This window comes from Corvus hawaiiensis, chromosome 20 (genome assembly GCF_020740725.1).
Source record: "Corvus hawaiiensis isolate bCorHaw1 chromosome 20, bCorHaw1.pri.cur, whole genome shotgun sequence".
NCBI classification, from domain to species: domain Eukaryota; kingdom Metazoa; phylum Chordata; class Aves; order Passeriformes; family Corvidae; genus Corvus; species Corvus hawaiiensis.
This window is the reverse complement of record NC_063232.1, coordinates 13458563-13473430: the sequence shown is the minus strand read 5'-3', so window position 1 is coordinate 13473430 and position 14868 is coordinate 13458563. Positions and strand designations below refer to the sequence as shown.

At 47.7% G+C, this 14868-nt stretch overlaps 1 protein-coding gene across 1 annotated transcript; it reads left to right on the top strand.

Annotated features, from left to right (window-relative positions):
* On the top strand, nucleotides 1-12890 carry LOC125336499 (spermatogenesis-associated protein 16-like). The gene is made up of 12 exons (XM_048325042.1): nucleotides 1-15; nucleotides 934-1014; nucleotides 2596-3021; nucleotides 4092-4237; nucleotides 4936-5025; nucleotides 5434-5518; nucleotides 5685-5832; nucleotides 6187-6327; nucleotides 6561-6673; nucleotides 9452-9616; nucleotides 10890-10967; nucleotides 12647-12890. Exons 1-12 carry the CDS (start codon nucleotides 1-3, stop codon nucleotides 12851-12853), a joined length of 1695 nt encoding a protein of 564 aa, XP_048180999.1. The 3' UTR covers nucleotides 12854-12890.
* Nucleotides 12891-14868: the final 1978 nt, after the last annotated feature.

Genomic DNA, 14868 nt, shown 5'->3' with positions numbered 1-14868 from the left:
ATGGAGCCCCAGCAGGTGAGTGGGGAAGGGGCAGCTCTCCCTGTGCCAGGCCCAGAGGGGCTCTGCGTGGGCCTGGGCTGTCGCACGGGGAACAGTTCCCTTTGGGAACAACAGGGCATTCCCGGGGGGCTGTTCCAGAGCTGGCGGCAGCTTTGGTGCTGGCCTGGGGACGGGCCTGGCAGGGGACGGGGACTCCTGGCCATGCCAGGGCACACCCACATCTCCTCCTCCCATCACCACGGCCACTAACGAGGGAGCAGCTTTTCACTGCATTCCCAGCACCCCAGTTTACAGCCAGCCTCAGCACCTGCCAGAGGCTGCAATGGGTTTCTCCCAGTCCCCTCCCAGATGATTCCTTGCAGCCCAGAGGAGCCCACAGGAAGGATCAGAGGGTGCTCAGGGGGCTGGAGCACTTCTGCTATGGGAAAGGCTGGGACAGCTGGGACCACTCTGCCTGAAGAAGGCTTGGGAGAGACCTTAGAGCTCCTTCCAGCACCTGAAGGGACTCAGGAAGAGCCTGGGAGGGACTTTGCAAGGACCTGCAGGGACAGCACAAGGGGGAATGGCTTCCAGCTGACAAAGGGCAGGGTTCAATTGGATATTGAGAAGAAATTCCTCCCTGGAGGAGGAATGGTGAGGAGGGTGGAGAGGCCCTGGCACAGGTTGCCCACAGCAAACAGAGGTTGCCCTGGAAATATTCAAGGTCAGGCTGGATGGGGCTCTGAACAACTTCCCTTCTGGTGTTCTAATCAGGTAAGAGAGTTCCTGCAGGTTGTTTCATTTTCAAACTCTGGGGCTGAAAGGATTCCTAAGGAGGGGAGGAAGAGCTAAGCTGGAATTCCTGAGCTGAGGAAGGCTGGGAAAACATTTAGGACCAACTGCCTCACGGACAGCCATGCAAACCTGAGTGTGCTCATCCCTGTATTCTTCCAGGTGGTCCAGGAGCTTGGAGTGAGCCAGCAGTTCCCTTCTCACATGTCTTCTCAACAGGGATCTTCCTCAACAGCCTCTGAGGTGAGTACAACTCTGCTGAGCTGACTCAGGACCGTTTTGAAATGGGACTTAAGGGAAAGGAACTGCAGGAACCCTGCAAAGGGGAAGCTGCTCAGCCATGGCTCTCCTGTCCCTGAGTGGGGTTCATTTCTCTGTGCCTGACTTCTGGATCCCCACTGTACCTCAGAGGAGACTTCTTTCCTCTGCTTGGTCAGTTTAACAACGTCTTTGACAGTGAACATGTACAACTATAACAGGAATCTGATCTCAGATGGCACTGTTTAATTCTGCTGTGGTCACAGTAATCCATGTCCTAAGCATATTCAATGTGCTCAGTGCAGAAATAGATTTCATAGGTTTAAGTAGATTTTGAAATTGGTTCTCCATCAGTGAACACCCATTCTTGTTGGGATCAGAAGAGGCATCTCAAGTGGTACTTTGGAATAGGTGAAAGGGTTAAGATCACTGTACTTGTGAAAGCATTATGAAAGCATAAGATACAGTGTTAAAAGTTAGCAAATGTTAGCCATAAGCTTAAGACACGGAATGTAACTTGGCAAGACAAAACTTGCAAGAATGAAGGACAAAGCTTGCTAAAACCAGTGAAGAAACTGCTGAAACAGCTGAGACTGTGCATGCCCAGAGGAGAAAGGTGAAAAGCGCACAGTGGAGAAGACACACGGCCTTCATCAAGACACCCCCTGAGGAAGACTTGAAGCCTTCCTCAGCACAACCACCAGGGAGCCCTGTGCTCTGCGTGTGCTAATGATAATAATGAGTTCCAAAAAATAGTTTGCATAACCACACCTTTTCTAAAGAAAATAATGAATATACATAAAATGTAACCGTACATGGTAATCTGCTGTGTGCCTGGGGTGGGTGTGTGCTAGGAGGAGCGATCCCCGCACAGCCGGCACCGAATAAAGCAAACGCCTGCTCTTGGACGCCGTCTCACAAGTGTCCCTAGGCTCGGTTTGGAGCGATTCATAGGACAGAATACCTGCCCTCCTTTTAGCAGGATAGGGCAGAGAAGGAACATTAGATCTCCACTCAGGACCATGAAAAGACATTTTTTTCCCAGATACTTGCATTTTATTTCATTCTGTTTTCTTTTCTTCATTCAGTTTAATTTAATAATATGTTCCAAATCTATTTATCCCAATGCATCCAGTAAAGTTAAAAGAATGAAAGGCAACTAATTTTAACATATTGCCCCTTCATGTCACCCTATTTGGTGCTAAAATCCATGGTAAAGTATTTTCCGAAATCACTTCCGGAAACAAAACAAAGCTTTCCTGGGACATTTTGCAAAGGCAAGTTGTGACAAGCACAAAGGGGAATGGCTTTAAGGTGAAACAGATTTAGACTGGATTTTAGGAAGAAGCTCTTGGCTGTGAGGGTGCTGAGGCCCTGGCACAGGCTGTCCAGAGAAGCAGTGGCTGCCCCATCCCTGTAAGTGTCCAAGGCCAGGCTGGACGGGGCTTGGAGTGACCTGGGATAGTGGAAGGTGACCCTGCCCATGGCAGGGGGGTGGAATGAGATGATCCTTGAGGTCCCTTCCAACCCAAACCATGCTGGGGTTCTCTGAAATGACTTTAAATCCCACGATTCTCCTCTCACCTCCTGCTCCTTCTCTTGCAGGAGGCAGAAGAGCACAAAGAACGACCGCAGAGTGGCGCAGATAAAGCAGAAAGCCATGGAAATCTGTCCGGGACAAACGCAGAAACACCAGCAGAGAGCGGCACAGGGACATTCCCGGGCCCTCCGCTTCCCATTCCTCTCTCCAGACTCAGGGAAATAGAAGCGGAGCTGATCGGCGCTGATGAGGCGGACACTGAGGCGGAGCCTGGCGAGCCGCTGATGTCTGCAGTGGCAGCAGCAGCGGGCCAGGCTCCTGCCCCAGCCGCAGGGGACAGCGTGTGGCACCGCGCTGGCGCTGCGCTCCAGGCCGCCCTGCGGGACGGCAGCGCTCGGTACACGCAGCGCGATTTCGCAGCAGCCGCGGCCAAGTTCTCCACGGCACTGGAGGTACGGGGCTAAAGGGGTGTGACCCCCCGGTAAAGCCACGGCGGGGCTGTCCCGGCACTCCCTGGGGCAGGAATAGCAAAGGGAACCAGGAGCACCAAGCTGGAATGCTTAGGGTTGAAGAGAAATCCCGAGATGCAATTTCACCGGAGATGTGAAAATTAGGAGTTCTAAATAAACCGCAGAAGGGGGGAAGTGTTGGACTGAACCAGAGAATCTCAGGTAATTTTGTATTTTTCTCCAAGTTCTTAATTGTATTAATGTGTAGAGGAAATTGAAGTCCCATAGCATGAAAAAAATGCTCCTCTTTTTAATCCCAGCATTGTTTAATCAGCAACAAATGCCCTCTCAATACCTGGGAGTTTTCACTCTGCCCTAGATAACGTTTTCTCTCCACTCTGACTCCAATCTCTTCAGCCAGGCACTTGAAACCCTGAGAAAGGGACTGCCTGCACTTCTTTTAGCACTGTTCTGCCAAACTTCATTCAAAAGCATTTGTCAAATATTAGGGGCTTTCCAGTTCACAAGCAACTATCCTATCCTCAAATATCCTATCCCTAACTGTTTTTTTCTACAATACTGAAGTAATTTTTTTAAAGTGATAAATATTACAGCAGCTAGTGAGTAAAATGATAAAGTATTGTCATTTTTAAGTGCTTTTTTGCCCCCTATATTCTGAAATGAGCTGTGGTAGGGACAGCACCACAGGTCACTTAAGAGGAAAGGAGGGCTTGTCTCCTCCTAAGAGGAAAGGCTGGTGAATGGACATAGCAGGAAAAGGGATGAAGAAATGAATCCCTGGGATTGCGGACAGAGTGATTGGGACATCACAGAATTGTAGGGCTGGGGCTTCTCAGCAGTCTCTTAATCCAGCTTTCCCCAGAAGCAAAAAACAAAACATCCGTGAAAGACCTTTCTGTCCTCTGTACTGATTTTTGTAATGCTGACTTTAGTTAGAGCCACAGTCTATGAGACTTCCGTTTTCTCCACTGATCAGTCACAAAAAGTATTTCCACCTAGCAGCACATGGTGTATTCTAATATTTGGAAATCATGGTTTTGTTTCATGTGCAGCTTTGCAGTAAAGGCTTTGCTACAGAGGACCCCTTGAAGTCCTCTCCAGATGATATTTCCAGGCTTGCCAGTTGGATTGAGTCAAAGCTCATCATCTGCTACTTAAAACTGGGGCAGCCTGACCTTGCTCTGCAACATTCACACAGGTGAGAGAAAATATGGATTAGAGTCACTGCTAAGAGTGAAATCCAACATGAAACAAAGACTAGGAATAACTGCAGTGCAGGAAGAACCAGTCTAATGGTGAGAAAAGAAGGATCAGGAAAACACACCTTACATGTGGCACTGGTGTTTCGATTGGACTAATGGCATCTGTTGAAGTGAAGGGTCTAATACACAGGCCAAGGTTCACCCACATTGCACCTATGCCTTGTACAAAGAGTATTTCAAAATAACTCAGGTTCACCTTCTGAAACATTCCAGATGCACAATGTTTCCAGGGAGATGGGCCAGACACCTGCTGCTCCTGCCTGGGGAGCTGGGGGTTAACAAGAACTTGTGCTGTAGCAGTTTTACTTATGCTACCTACACGCCGAAGGCAAGAGAGAATATTGCCCCTGAAACATTTCTTCTAGAATACACAAACCCCTGATGAAATTGCATTTAGGATAAAACCACAATGAAATTAACCTTTAAGTAATATTTTTAGTACTATTTTCTTCATCGACCACAGCTGGAGAGAGAGGGAGAGGGAGAGAGAGTTCACCTGACACTGGAGATGTAGCATTGAGTTGTAGAGCAGAAGTGCATACAGTGTCTGCCTCAGTCACCGTTTGATTCTTAGAAGCTTTAATGACGTAAGAAACCTCAGTCTAAGCTTGTCCATTCCTCTTCTGTCTCCAAGGAGCATCATTCAGAACCCCTCTCACTTCCGCAGTCACCTGCGCCAAGCCGCTTGCTTTCGGTGCCTGCACAGATACTCGGAGGCTGCAAGGTACTTCTGCTGCTCGGGCTTCCACAGGGCTCCTCTGCATCCCTTTCCGTGCAGCTCTCGGCAGTGACGCATCCTCCGAGAGCCAGGCTTTTCCAAAATCCGTAGGAACTTTGCACTGGCTTTGTGTGTGTGATCTCAGGGGCAGCAGAGCTCCAGTCTTCCCAGTTCATGTTAACGTGAATAATCCCACTTGTGGCCCTAAATGACATCCAGGGCTATTTGCTGGCAAGAGTTTAGCGAGCTAAAAATGTGTTTGCTGGTACTTTTCTAAAAGTTGGACAAGGACTTGGAGTTCTGTGTAACCTTTGGTATCAACCTCACGTGACAGTCTGTGAATAGAACCTCCTTTCAGTCTGGCCACAGATCCCCTTCTCTGCCTGCACACTCCTCTGCTGCTTTTGTCCTCAGGAGCGCCATGGTCGCGCAGTATCTGTACGTCTTGGCTGAAGGAGCTGGGCTGGAGACCAGTGACCTCATCCAGCTGTACTGGCAGGTAACAACTGACAGCCTGGGAAGGAATCACAGTATATGCCAAGCTGGGAGGGACCCCCAAGGACCACTGAGACCAACTCCTGGCTCATGGAGTCTCCATCCAAACGACCTGGTTGTTTTGTTTGGGTTTTTTTAACTAAGTGTGTAATTTTTTTGCCCTTTTCTAGGCTATGACTCAAGAAGCCCTTAGTGGAGAAGTCTCTTTTTCTGTTCTGTACACACCTTTTGAGAAAGAGAACAAGACTGACAAAATAAAGGAGGCCAACAAAAGCTTTGCTGAGAAGCACCCTGATTACGTGCAGCACATATTTACAGGTAACAGCAGTTTTCAGCTGCCCTTAAGCACTCTGTGTGGGTGAATTCAAAAGAGTTGGAGACAGTTGGAAAGTTTGAGCTGCTTGGGCTCCAGACACTGTGGAGTATTGGGCAGAATATGCTTTATCTCAAGCATCAGAAAAATTAAAGCAGTTGATGCAAAAGGCTGCAGAGCCCTAAGATTCAAAGCCCAGTGAGAGCTGGATGTGTTGGTTTTGTCATCTGTGTTTTGCAAGATTTCTGGAGACCATTTCACTCCTTCTTTGACTTCCCTTATTTTTCTCCAAAAAAGTAACTTCTCTTACAGCTGAAAAGAAATATGACAGTGGAAATTATTTTCCTTTTCCTATGCAGATCCTCATGGAATTCACCTGTTGCCAGAGAGGGCTGAATCTCATCCTGACCAGCAGTACTTACTGACTCTGGGCTTCAGAAACAAAGAGATTGGAAAAACCGTGGAAATGTCTGTAACTCGAAAACTGCCAGTCTTTCGAGGTATGCCAACTTGCTTAAGAACTGGCCTGGCTCAGGGGTGACCCCCACAATCCTTACTAAATGAGAGGGTGAGAGGTGTCTCAGGACCCATTCCTCCATGCCAGCCGCCTTGATGGCCCAGCTCTTCCCATCCCCTCCAGTCCTCCTCCAGTTCACCCAACATCCTGCCAGATCCCCTAAAGAAAAGGGAGATGAATAAACAGCCTCTGTGGTTCTGTAATTTCGCTTCATAGGCCGGAAAAGAGCTTTCAGTCCCAGCATGGAGGAGGAAGAAGAAACATTTTGGCAGAACACTGGGAAAAGGATCGTGGCAGCCATGGCTTTTATAGGAAGCACTAAAATAAAGGTGAGTATCCCATTCCCTTTCTGGTATGTGGTGTGTGGGAAGGACGTGTGCTGTTGGGGGGTAATTCCTGCTGCACATGCTCCTCCAGTGTCCACAAATGCTCCGTGAATTGCATTAGGAACAGAGCTCCAGTGGCTTTAGACACTTTTGAAAAGGAGTCCTAATGACTTAACAGTGACCACTTGAGAATCCCTCCACATGCAATTTTTGCCAATCTTTATTGGCCTATGGTATTATATCCCTACTTCACATAACCACAGTTACTCACTCTGTTTCATACCCATAGTAGACTGCACCTCCCACCCAGAGCTCCATCAAGAGTTAATCATTGCTACTTGAAACACTTCTCCTGATTGAGATCTGGATCTCTGTGGAATGAAGGATGTAAAATAATCCTCCCATCTGTTACAACCATAAGCCAGGTGATGGTAGTTACCTCTGCTCCATCCTTTCTGCCATAATGGACACAGCTTTTAGCACCCTGGCTGACAATTAGCACAAAGGTCAACAATCAAATTTGCACATAGATGAGACTGTTTTCATGCAATTCTTAAATTATTCTCCTGAAAAAAGAAACATGAGCTAGAGATCTGGGGAGGCTCTGACTTCTCTCCTCCTAGAGGGCAGTTGCTGGAGCAGCAGCAAGCACCGGAACTCAGGCACTCAGCAGAGGGAAAGGTGTGCGGGGCTTGGCCAAAAGCATCCACGCTGGGGTGAGGGAAGTGGAGTGGATGGAGGGCAGATGTCCCTGAGGAAACACAGCTGCTTCTTTCCAGTGCTTTCCTGAAGCTCTTTGCTCTTGGCTTTGGATGACCAAAAGCCCCAGTTCCCAATGTGCAGAGAAATGCAAGTGGCAGCTTTGGGAAAGGGGAGGATCTGTTCCTGCTGGGGGCATTCCCTTCAATGCACTTGGAGAAGTTACAACTACAAACAGAGTGTGGGTTGGATACTGGATACACAATAAAATCCTGGTTTTTCTGAGACCCCCAGAAAAACTGCAATTTTAAATTTCTATTTTGACCCCCCACTTCTCTCTTTGCTTTTGGAGGTGAGATTTCTCTATTGCAACTACAGCAGTCTCAAAAGAGTAACAGGAAGAGAAAAAACTTTGAAATCAGGCAGGTTTTGCACTCCTCATGACTCCCCTCTTCTGTAAATTAATTTGGAGGAACAGGAACACACAGTTCAAGCGGAGATAAGCAGTGAGGTCTGGTTTCCAGGGCACAGGGAAAAGAAATTCATCCTGTCAGAGATGAGAACAGGGTGCTGCCTTAGGACTGCCCAAGCCAGTCCCCACTGTAAGCATTTACACTGCTGCCACACACCAGTATTTTCTATGAGCTTTACACCTTTACATTTAAATATTCTTGCTGAAACACAAGTGCATTCCCAGAAAAGCCAGGGTAAAACTCCAGCACCACTGAAGGCAGCAGCCAAGTGACTTTTTTTTTCAAGGAGGCTGGCACAGCAGCCCCGTGGTTTAGGCAAGGGCTACCCTGGTGCCACCTCCACAGCAGGAAGGACAGGGAACTGGGCTGAAACATGGGCCTACGGGTTCATAACCAGTCCCAGAGGTCGGTGTGGGACCTGCCATGGAGAGGAGGAAAGCCCCAGGAAAGAAGAGAGAGTCACTGAGTTGGAACAGCTGCCAGGTCCACATCCATCATCAGGGGAAACATATTCCCTTCCCCTTCAGTTTACAGAGCGTTCAGTGATCCCAGCGAGACCGAACGTCTGACTCAAGGAGCAGATGGCAGTGCCAGTTCTACCTGGGAAGAGAGATGGGCACAAAGCCAGAGCTGCTCTGCTGCTGGGGACTCATCTCTCTTTATGGCACTGACAGAGATTGGGCCACTTTTGTTTTCTTTAATGTATTCCACAATTGTCTTCAAGCTACAAACATGATGCTGTTTTATTTCCATCACACGTAAGCTAAATTAAAAATGGCCAAACTTCAGCTACAGACTCAAGCATTACAACTTACTTGGAGAGGAGAAAATAATATATTTGGGATTTAACAGAACAAACATTTCTTTCTGCCACCCTCTTCCTCATTTGCGGATGCAAACGTGCAATCCAGCTTCTTGTTCTGCTCAGGTTGGTTTTGACCAAACCATCTCAGTGCTAAAGCCAAGCTCATTAAACCATGGCAACAGTTAAGAGAAGTCAATTCTGCCCCCTCGGTTTTGCAGCCACACAGCCTGGAGTTCACTACGTCATTTATACACACACTGCTCTGGCTCAGATGTGAAGGGAAAGCCTGAACATGCTTCAAGCCTGACATGTTCCTGGCTGCCTGGAGGTCAGAGAGCACCTCTGTAGGTTTTAGTTCCTCCAGGGTCTGTCTTTCAAACCATAGATTGGCCTGTCTGTGCCCAAACCATGAGCTGACACCCTGCACCCTTTCCTCAGCCTCCTTCCTGAGACTGGAAAAGCCATCCAGGAAAGTCAGGTGATGTTCAGTGGAGGGGGTGATGGAAAAGCCCTTTCCAAAGGAGAAACCTGCATTCGTCTTTGTCACCTATTGTCTCCCCTTCCCATGTATCATGATGACATCTTTGTTTTCCTAGTCCTACTAGAGAGGTTATAGCAAGAAAGTCTTTTTGTTCCCTCTCTAAAGCCTGTCCCAGCAGCGTGGCCTGAAAGGTGCTGGATGGCACACTGCTGAGAGCAGGACCAGCACAAACACTGATGAGAAGCCTTGAGGCACAGGAGTCCATGGATCAGGGTGCTCCCTGTGCCTCTCCTCTCACCTCCTCTCTTTTCCCGGGCAAACAGGATGAGCGTGGCCCATGTGCACGGGCCATCGAGCAGTTCCACCACGCCAGCCTGCTCAGCCGCCTGCAGAGACGGGAAGAACAGGCCCAGGTGATGACCCAGGCAATGGCTGAGCTGGCAACTGCTCCCTACCTGCAGAGAGTCTCTCAGGAGGATGACAAGCTGGTAGGTTTGGATTTCCAACACTTGTTTCGGCCTCTGCGAGCTGGGAGACAGAGCAGGAAGGGCCAGGGCAGAGTTCTGTATTTCCACCCTGTGCTCTGGAAGTTGTTTGTCCAATGTGGGGACCTGAAAGAGTTCTCAAATCCTCCTTCAGTGCTTTGACAGAGGAGGTGTTGATCACCTGCAAGGGTGATTGATAGAGCCACCAGGACTCACCTGTCAGTATCTATGGAAAATCCCTTCTCTGCCCCCAAAACCTCCCCAAATCAGTCTGGAAAAATGATTGCAATGATTCAGATCATGCTGCCTTGACATCTCTGACCTCAGAAGGCACCTGCAGCAAAACAGCCTGAATCCGGGTAGAGCTGAGAAGGAGAGGGGGAAAGGAGGGAAAATTGATTTTCTGTGCTGGGTCCATGCACCACATACTCCCTGTCTCAGAACAAACCTGTCTGCCTGCTCATGGTAACTTGTCAGACTTGCTGCAGAGGTGCCCCAAGACAGTGAAGAACCCATGAGAAACATGGACTGGGCCCTTGGCTGAGCCAACCCAGCTCCAGCAAGGGTCAGCAGTGGGATGATGGCTGGAGCCAACGAGGCCAAAAGTGATGGTATCCAAGGGGGTTGGGGAAAAAAGAGGGGGGGGAACATCTCCTTCTTGCTCTGCATCAGTGGCAGATGGTGTCTCTCTTCCTCCCCCAAAGGGATGCCTTTGGGGAAGCCTGGTGCCTCCAACTGTGTTGCAGCACACCCGGGAATGTTGATATCTACAGACATAGTCCCAGTAGATCTTAATTCCTTGTCATGAGTAAAATGCTTGGGAAGAGACTCCAAAACCTTTTGTTTGGATTCACTTTAACTAACTCAACATTTTGGAAGAGAATTTTTTAGAGTGCAGCAATAGCACAGGTCTCAAGTACCAGCTTTTCCCAGTTTGTTCCTAAACACTGATGCTAAGGGCAGGACACCCTGGATCCAATCCTTGTCTCTCTGTCTCTGAATTAAGAGTATCTGAACCATCTTCCAGGAGTTGGGAAGGCTGCAGGGTGAGGCAATGCCAGGACTACCCTGGAAGGGGACTGTGGGGAGTATTTTAGATCCACAAGCACGCAGTGCAAGGGCTGAAGCAAAGATGAGTTGGCTGTGCTCACTGTGTGAAAGATGAGTCACAAAATCATCGGAGTGCAAATGATTTTAATTAGGATATAATTTGTGTATTCAGAGAAATGATTTCTCTGTGAATTCCACACCAATTGTTTGTATCTCGGTGCCACAGCTGCAGTCACTGATGGCAGATGCTGTGGACAACCTCGCAGGAAGAACTGGAGAGCGTGTGTGGACTAAAATACAGAAGGTAACAGCCTGCAGCAAAGGGCAGGAGAGCAGATTGTTCCTTGGGCAGGAAATGTCCCTAACTCTGGTCTGTTCAAAAGGCAGAAAAGAGAGGATGTGCCGGGTGAAACCTGATCCCGTGCCTTGACCTCTGTCCATGCTCAGGCTTGGGAGTCAGCGAGGGTCTGACTGCATCCCTGGTGTGCAAACACCATCCCAGCTGTTCAGCTGCACCAGGCACTGGTGTCAGTGCAGTGTCAGGCACTGATGTCAGCAACTGATGTGCCAGATTAGTTCTTATTTGGGGGGCTGGAGCCAACACCTATTCTATAAATATGAAAAGCACAGGCAGACCATGCCAAACCACAGGTCCAGGTAGGAACATCATTCCTCTGCTGCTTCCAGGTGGCATCCCCAGCAGGGCAGACACTGCTGGATGGTCCTAAAGGAGCTGCTGTAAATCCTGCTGCTGTTCCAGTGTCCCCTTTGCCCTCACTCCAGACCCCACCCATCACCTGGGACCCGTTTTCCTTCCTCTTTCTGCCCTTTGTGTTCATCCAGACACCAACACTACCCCCAAAATAGAACAGGCAGAGGAATGTTGTGCAGACATTTTAATTTGGTCTCTGGCTGAAGAGTCCTGGGGGCTCAGTGGTTATGGTTAATAGCGCCAAGCCCTGCACTGGACCTTTCTATTACGGGATCAGTCTTCCCCAGACTTCCCATATGCTTTTGGCCAGTGCACGATTTCCTAGGCTTTTATTTCAACTTCTTCAAAATGAGGCTGGCACCAGGAATCCTCTTTCTGATCCTCTGCATGTTTTTATGCCAAGCACATCACAGCAAAGCCAATCCATGAGGTTCTTTGGAGAGCCCAAAGCTTCCTGTGCACCTGTGGCCATGGATCTCTTGGCAGCAAAGGAGCCACAGCCCAGGCACAAGTGCCCATCAAGCTTCAGCAGCACTGCAGAAAACTCTTTTCCATGGCATCATGCACGGTGCTATGTGCAGCCCATCCCCTGAACAGGTCCCCTTTGCCAGCCCTGTGGGCATGAGGAGGAGGCAGAGCTTCTCTGCCAGACTCCTTGTGCCCTCAGCACCCCAGGGCAGCAGATGGAATTGTGCATCAACTTTCCTGCTTGCCTCTCTCAAAAACACATCCCCCTCACCGACCCAAACCATGGCCAGAGCGTGTGGCACAGCTCCAATCCAAGGCCAGGGCTGAGGAGCACTTTAGGGACAACTCAGGACACGGATCAATACAAGAGGAAGCCATGCTTGGATTAATTCCCAGTCCGTTCTTCTGTGCTGTGTCTGAAGAAGGCACACTGCACTGGATGCCTGTCAGCACGGCAGAGCAGGAGTTTGTTTTGTTTTTTTTTAATTATTTCAGCTTAAAATGCAATGGGCAGATTGATTCTTTAGATTCTCCCATGATGCAGGGTTTGCATCTTGAGTGGAGCTCCGTGTGAAGGGAGTCTATTCCACAGCAATGAAGTAACTGAATCCCAACAGAAATGGAGAAAACAAAAATAATGACAAAGTCAGGTACCACTGCTGCAGCCAGTTGCCCAAGAGGAGCCTTCATGTGTTTCTGTTTCTAATGACTATTAGTTTTGAAATAAACTAATTGCAGAAGCTTTTAAAGTTTTTATAGAGGCGAATGGAGTTGCTTGTGACACCACTTCTTTCTAATTGCAGGTGGCACTAATTGAAGAGTACTTGAGGGAAGGAGAAGAGCATTACTTAAGGACCCCACACATGCAAATACCTGGAATGGAAAACATGAACTGGACTCCAAGGGGACAGGGATATTTGAGACTGAAAAATACAAACATGTTCATTCCCAACCCACGAAGCTTGGCCACAGGGCCAAAAAAAAGACGCATAGCTTTTGCAAAAAGTTGATTTTGTAGGTATTTTGTAGCTATTGATATCAATTTGATCGATGTTAATCTTATTTTAAATTATATTAACTTGAAAAACCGTTGAAGTTGTATTAATTTAAATTATATTTATTATTTATTATATATATTACATATTACATATTACATATAATATATTATATATATTATATATTATATTCTATATATTCAATTATTATTAATTTAAATTATATTCAATTATATTTAACTATATAAATTTAACTTGTATTAATTTAAATTAAAGTGGTATTAAGTAGTATTTACTTGCAATAACTTGAAGTTGTACTAAATTCAGATTGCATTCATTTGTATTTACTTTTATTAATTTTAAGTTGTATGAATTTAAACATATTGTATTAAACTGTATTTAACTGTATAAATTTAAGTTATACTAATTTAAATGGTATCAAATAGTATTTACTTGCATTAACTTTAGTTGTATGAATTTAAATTGTACTAAATTATTTATCTATTGCATAAAACTAAGTTGTATCAGTTTAAATTTAAATGACGTTAAATAGTATTTACTTGCATTAACTGTTAGATATGAAATAAGGTTTACATTGCATTAAATTGGATTTACTTGTATTAATTTTAAGTTGTATGAATTTCAATTTCAATTGTATTTAATGTTGCAAACTTTTAAGCTGTATTTGTTTAAATGTCAGTTGTATTAAATTGTACTTTATGGTATAAAATGTGAGTTGTAGGAATTTCAATTTAAATTCCATTCCGTTGTGATCAATTTTACTACACGGTATTTACTCTAACATTGTAAGCAACACCAACCTTCTGCTCTGAGCGTATCCTGTGTCCAAGCTCTGTCACATCCTGCCCGAGCAGCTCTGGACACAGGGATCCCGCACCCTCAGCCGGGCGAACGGAGCCTCCCTTGCCTTCCCTGCAGCCGCCGGGACGCTCCCAAGGGGAAAAGCGGCAGCCGGGCCCTGGAGGCGGCGGAAGCTGCGAGGGCAGAAACACAACAGCAGGGCAACGGGCGAAAGCAAAACGGAGCCACGCTGCTGGGCCGGGATTAAGGGTGGGAAGCCCTTTGCTCTCCTGCGTGCCCCAAGGGCGGTATTTTCCCCCACTGGATGGGAACTGGTTCCGAGCAGGGCACAAACCCTGCAGGGAGGAGCGGAGCTGCCCCTGCCTCCTCCAGAGCCCCTCTCGGGCTCAGGGCTCAGCCCCACGTCTCGCCCTCCCTCGGCAGCGCCTGTCCCGGGGGCACATCTGGCACCGCTGGGGCTGCCCGGGCACATCTGGCACCGCTGGGGCTGCCCGGGCACGCAGGTTCCCAGAGCCGCCGGAGCTGTCAGCGGGAGCAGAGGACAGCCCTGCTTCTCCCCAGAGACCACCCGAGCAGCTGATGCTCCACCGGCGGCTCCAGCTCATGGGCGCGGTCCCTGCTGAGGCTCAGCTGCCTTCTGGCCACTGCCTTTGCTTTGCAAGGGAAGAACCTCACTCATCCTTACAGAAACCACATCAGGTCATGGCATTTTCTGATTCAAGGGGAATTTTAAAACAAAAAGACTGAAAGAAAGGGAAAATCCAGCCCCAGGCCAAAGACTGAATGAAAAGTCCAGGGCCTCAAAGGTATTGAGGCACTTAATTCCCATGATCTTTTATCACAGACAAGAGTCTCTATCCCACAGATTCTCAGCTGCCAGATACCATTTTGGCAGGCTCTTAGAAAAGAGGTTGGAAAACTAAGAAAGAACTGGCAAAACTCTTGGTGCTCCTTTGTTCATTGTTCAAGGAGTAAGTAGAAAGAAACCTTTTTGCGAAAATCTGAGCTCCTTAAACATGCAGGACAAAGAAGAATTCTTGCTCTTTGGAAACTTCTTTTGCCATGGAGTTGGTTTTACCAGGAGAGGTTTTGTGACACCCAGTGGCAATGATCATCTGTGATGGGCAGACCTGCACTAATGCACAAAGACGCTCTCCACAGATCATAGAGTCACAACACAGCCTTTAGAAAACTTCAACAAATCCTCT

Excerpts from the sequence above, each read along its gene's own strand:
- LOC125336499 (XM_048325042.1), top strand. Across the intron at positions 3,022-4,091 it reads AGTTCTCCACGGCACTGGAG|CTTTGCAGTAAAGGCTTTGC; the intron begins GTACGGGGCTAA and ends TTTCATGTGCAG. Across the intron at positions 5,833-6,186 it reads CGTGCAGCACATATTTACAG|ATCCTCATGGAATTCACCTG; the intron begins GTAACAGCAGTT and ends TTTCCTATGCAG.